The sequence below is a fragment of the Hipposideros armiger genome, unplaced genomic scaffold (assembly GCF_001890085.2).
Source record: "Hipposideros armiger isolate ML-2016 unplaced genomic scaffold, ASM189008v1 scaffold_410, whole genome shotgun sequence".
In the NCBI taxonomy this organism is placed as follows: domain Eukaryota; kingdom Metazoa; phylum Chordata; class Mammalia; order Chiroptera; family Hipposideridae; genus Hipposideros; species Hipposideros armiger.
Window position 1 is genome coordinate 1136465 of NW_017731760.1, and position 3314 is coordinate 1139778.

The 3314-nt window shown below is 33.9% G+C and overlaps 1 protein-coding gene across 1 annotated transcript in view; it reads left to right on the forward strand.

Annotated features, from left to right (window-relative positions):
• The window catches only part of PIK3CB (phosphatidylinositol-4,5-bisphosphate 3-kinase catalytic subunit beta), a 103466-nt gene that overhangs the window by 36501 nt on the left and 63651 nt on the right, over positions 1-3314 (forward strand). The window contains exon 10 of the mRNA XM_019663910.1: positions 1731-1781. Coding sequence (XP_019519455.1) covers positions 1731-1781 — 51 coding nt within the window. The remainder of the gene's footprint in view (positions 1-1730; positions 1782-3314) is intronic.

Sequence of the window (3314 nt, forward strand, 5' to 3'; positions counted from 1 at the left end):
CACTTGGCCAGCCCCTTTACATTCCTTTTAATTGAATTTTAGCCACCTAAGAAGCAACTTTTCATTTCAAATTTTTCTAAAATGTTTTTCTGATCAATAATATATACAACCAAATTAAAATTTGTGACTATTACAATAAAAATCCCAAATATGTAAAGAACCATATGCTTTAGTACTACATCTTGAGTAGAAAAAAGTACATTTTGACTCATCTGTTACATTTATATCATGGCTTTATTCCTTAGAATAGGAATTCACAAGACGTAGCTACTTGTGATAGCTGTCCTAGGTGTGGCTATTTTTGTGTTCAATTATGGTATGTTCAACAATCAGCTATAATTTATTTTGGACTAAATGAGATGCTTTTTGAAGCATTTTTACAAATATAACATTCTGTGAAAATATAAGTATTTTTAATTTAATATTTTAAGAGAAGTCCAGTTTCTTTAAAATGTTTTATTTCAACATTGCTTAAGTCATCTACAGCTGGTCACTAAGCTTTCTTTTTGCCTTTATAATCCCTTGAAGAGTCTATCTATGAAAATCAACTTCAGATCAAAATTTTAGTTTTTAAATATGTGTAAATATGTTTATACTTACTGGGTTTTCTTTAATAGTACAATTTATATATGATTATTGTAAAACAAATGAAGTAATATAGATATAAAAAGTGAAAGTTCCCTGTATTCTTTTTATTTAATGTTTTTTTGCTGTATTTACTTGCATGCATTTTGCTTTTCAAATCGATTTTGTTTATTGCTTAATTTTAATAATCATATCTCATTTTATCATATTAACAACACTATGAAATAGTATGGGAATTATCACTATAGTTTACACATGAGGATACAGACAGATTATTAGTTTAGGATTACCTGAGTAATTGGATATGGATTTTCAGATTATTATTATTTTTTTAAAATTTTCTTTTATTTTAACATTTATTGATAATTTACAAAGAACTCAACCCAAACAAAAATATCAGTAAGCCAAAAGAAAAATCCAGTCAATAGCATTGAAATTCACAGCTTATCGGAGAGAACCAACAGAAGAGTTAACATGATATACCCTTTGTTCAGGATAATCAATATATAAAAGTCTACCATTCATTGAATACCTGATATGTGTTTGGTTTTCTCACTCAATATTAAAAACTGTGAGGAGGAGGTATTACTATTAGCTGAAATGCAGAGAGAGGAAAACTCAGTTGGATTTTCAGATTCTTTACCACTGATCTTCCTCCTGGACCAGTGGATTCCTATCTTTTCAAGAATTAGAGCGTAATGACTTTAAAAATATTTTTAGGCTCTCTTTTGATATTACTTACACTTTTCATATTATTCAGAGAAAAACATGAGAAATGACAAAAACGTATTCAATACTTAGTAACTCTTACATACCTTTTCATTTTCTTAACAAGAATACCTTTACCTATGCTAAAAATATTTTTTTCATATACATATGCAAGCCACTCCTCATTTTATCTACAGACAATCCTAGTGCATCCTAGGAATTATAGTAATGCCATTGTTTTCAGTTGTCAGAAGTTTGAAGATTGAGAATCACTGCATAATACCATTTTGAATTTAAAATTCATGTTTACATTATAGAGCATAGAAATGCCATATCATGTGAAGTGCCTTGTAGTCTAAGTACAACTGTAGTCATTTACATTTAAAATTTTACAAATACTAGAGCCAAAATCTAATTAAAATTTTTTTTTTACACAGATTATCGAAAAGGCAGCTGAGATTGCAAGCAGTGATAGTGCTAATGTATCAGTAAGTATCAAGGTTTTTAAATGGCCCTTTTTTATTATAATGTTGTGCTTATTATTAGCTACCTTCATCTCATTTATGGCAATGAACTTATAGAAGACCATACTCATATGGCATTCATTATTCATTAGTATATTTACTAACTAGTATCCATTAGTTAGTAAATATATGTACCCCTACTGATGGATGCTTTGCTTATTTTCAATTCTCCACTAAAGCAGTGCTGCAGTGACTATTTTGTACATATTTCTTTATACATATGTGTATTTTATAGGATGGATTTCTAGAAATGAAATTTTTAGATCCAAAGATATGTGCCCTTTTCATAAGAATTCTGCCAAATTGCATTACCATAAAAGATGGAAAATTTACAACCTCATCCACACTGAAAAAGTTCTTATCTTTTTGTATTTCTACCAGTTCTTTTAATACGTTAATCCAGTGGACAAAAAAGGTATCACATTATTTTAATTTACATTCCTTTATTTCTAGTCACGTTGGAGTCTATTTCCTTTTACTTTTTAAAGTTTCAGTAATTTTAAGATTTCTGATTATTTCTTTTTCATGACTCTTTTGTCACCTTAATTCTTTCTTAGGAATTAAATAATCTTCCTTTTAAAGTGGTCTTCCTTCTTTTGGCATCTTAATTTATAATGGTTTTCTCAAATAATCGGTGATTCTTAATTTAGCTCTTTTTATAATTGTGACTTCCTGGCTGTCGGCCTATTCACTGTAAACTGCCTTCAGTCACTGTAGCAGTTAGGGGTGACTGTGCTGGCACTTGGGGTCTCCTGTGTGTGAAGATTTCCATACCTTCTGGGATCTGGTGGCTCCATGGGGCTTAGTACCCATGCTCCTCACCTCAGTCTGGGGCTGATCCCAGTGCTGTTTCAGCTCAGCACAGAGGAAGGGGCATGCTGACTAAAGCAGCTGCTCCACTGCAGATCCCTTGATAATCCCTTTGCTGATTCCCCCTGGCCTCTTCCACTCCTTGTATTCCTTGATTCTGAGCTGGGGTTCCCTAGAACTGTGTTTCTCACTACTGCATGGCTCTTAGCACATCTGGTCCCTGGTCCTATCTGCTTTCTCTCATTAAAGGATCCCTGTGTTTGGGCACTCTTTATCATTTCCCAGAGCTGTTATTAGTATTTTTTAAGATATATCTTTTCTGACACTTAATGGTCTTTTGAGAGGAATGATGGAATTTTGTTCTCATTCCATTGTTTTAATTGAGTATTCATGTATGTGCCAAGAGCTGATTACATTTCTTAATAAGATCATGGTAAATTGGGCCGGCCGAGTGGCGTGTTGGTTAAGAGCTGGCTTGGGACGCCAGAGGGCCCGATTCGGATCCCACATATTAAGGCCAATGACGCTGGCCTCTACAGCTAAGATACTGAACAACAGCTCAACCTGGAGCTGGGCTGCTGAGCGTCGCCGGCGACGGCGTAGGCTGCAGCCCCTGTGTCAGTGGGTTGCCATGGGCTACCGTATGTAGCCAGCAGCCAGCGTGAGCAGCCAGCAGCCGCTGTGAGC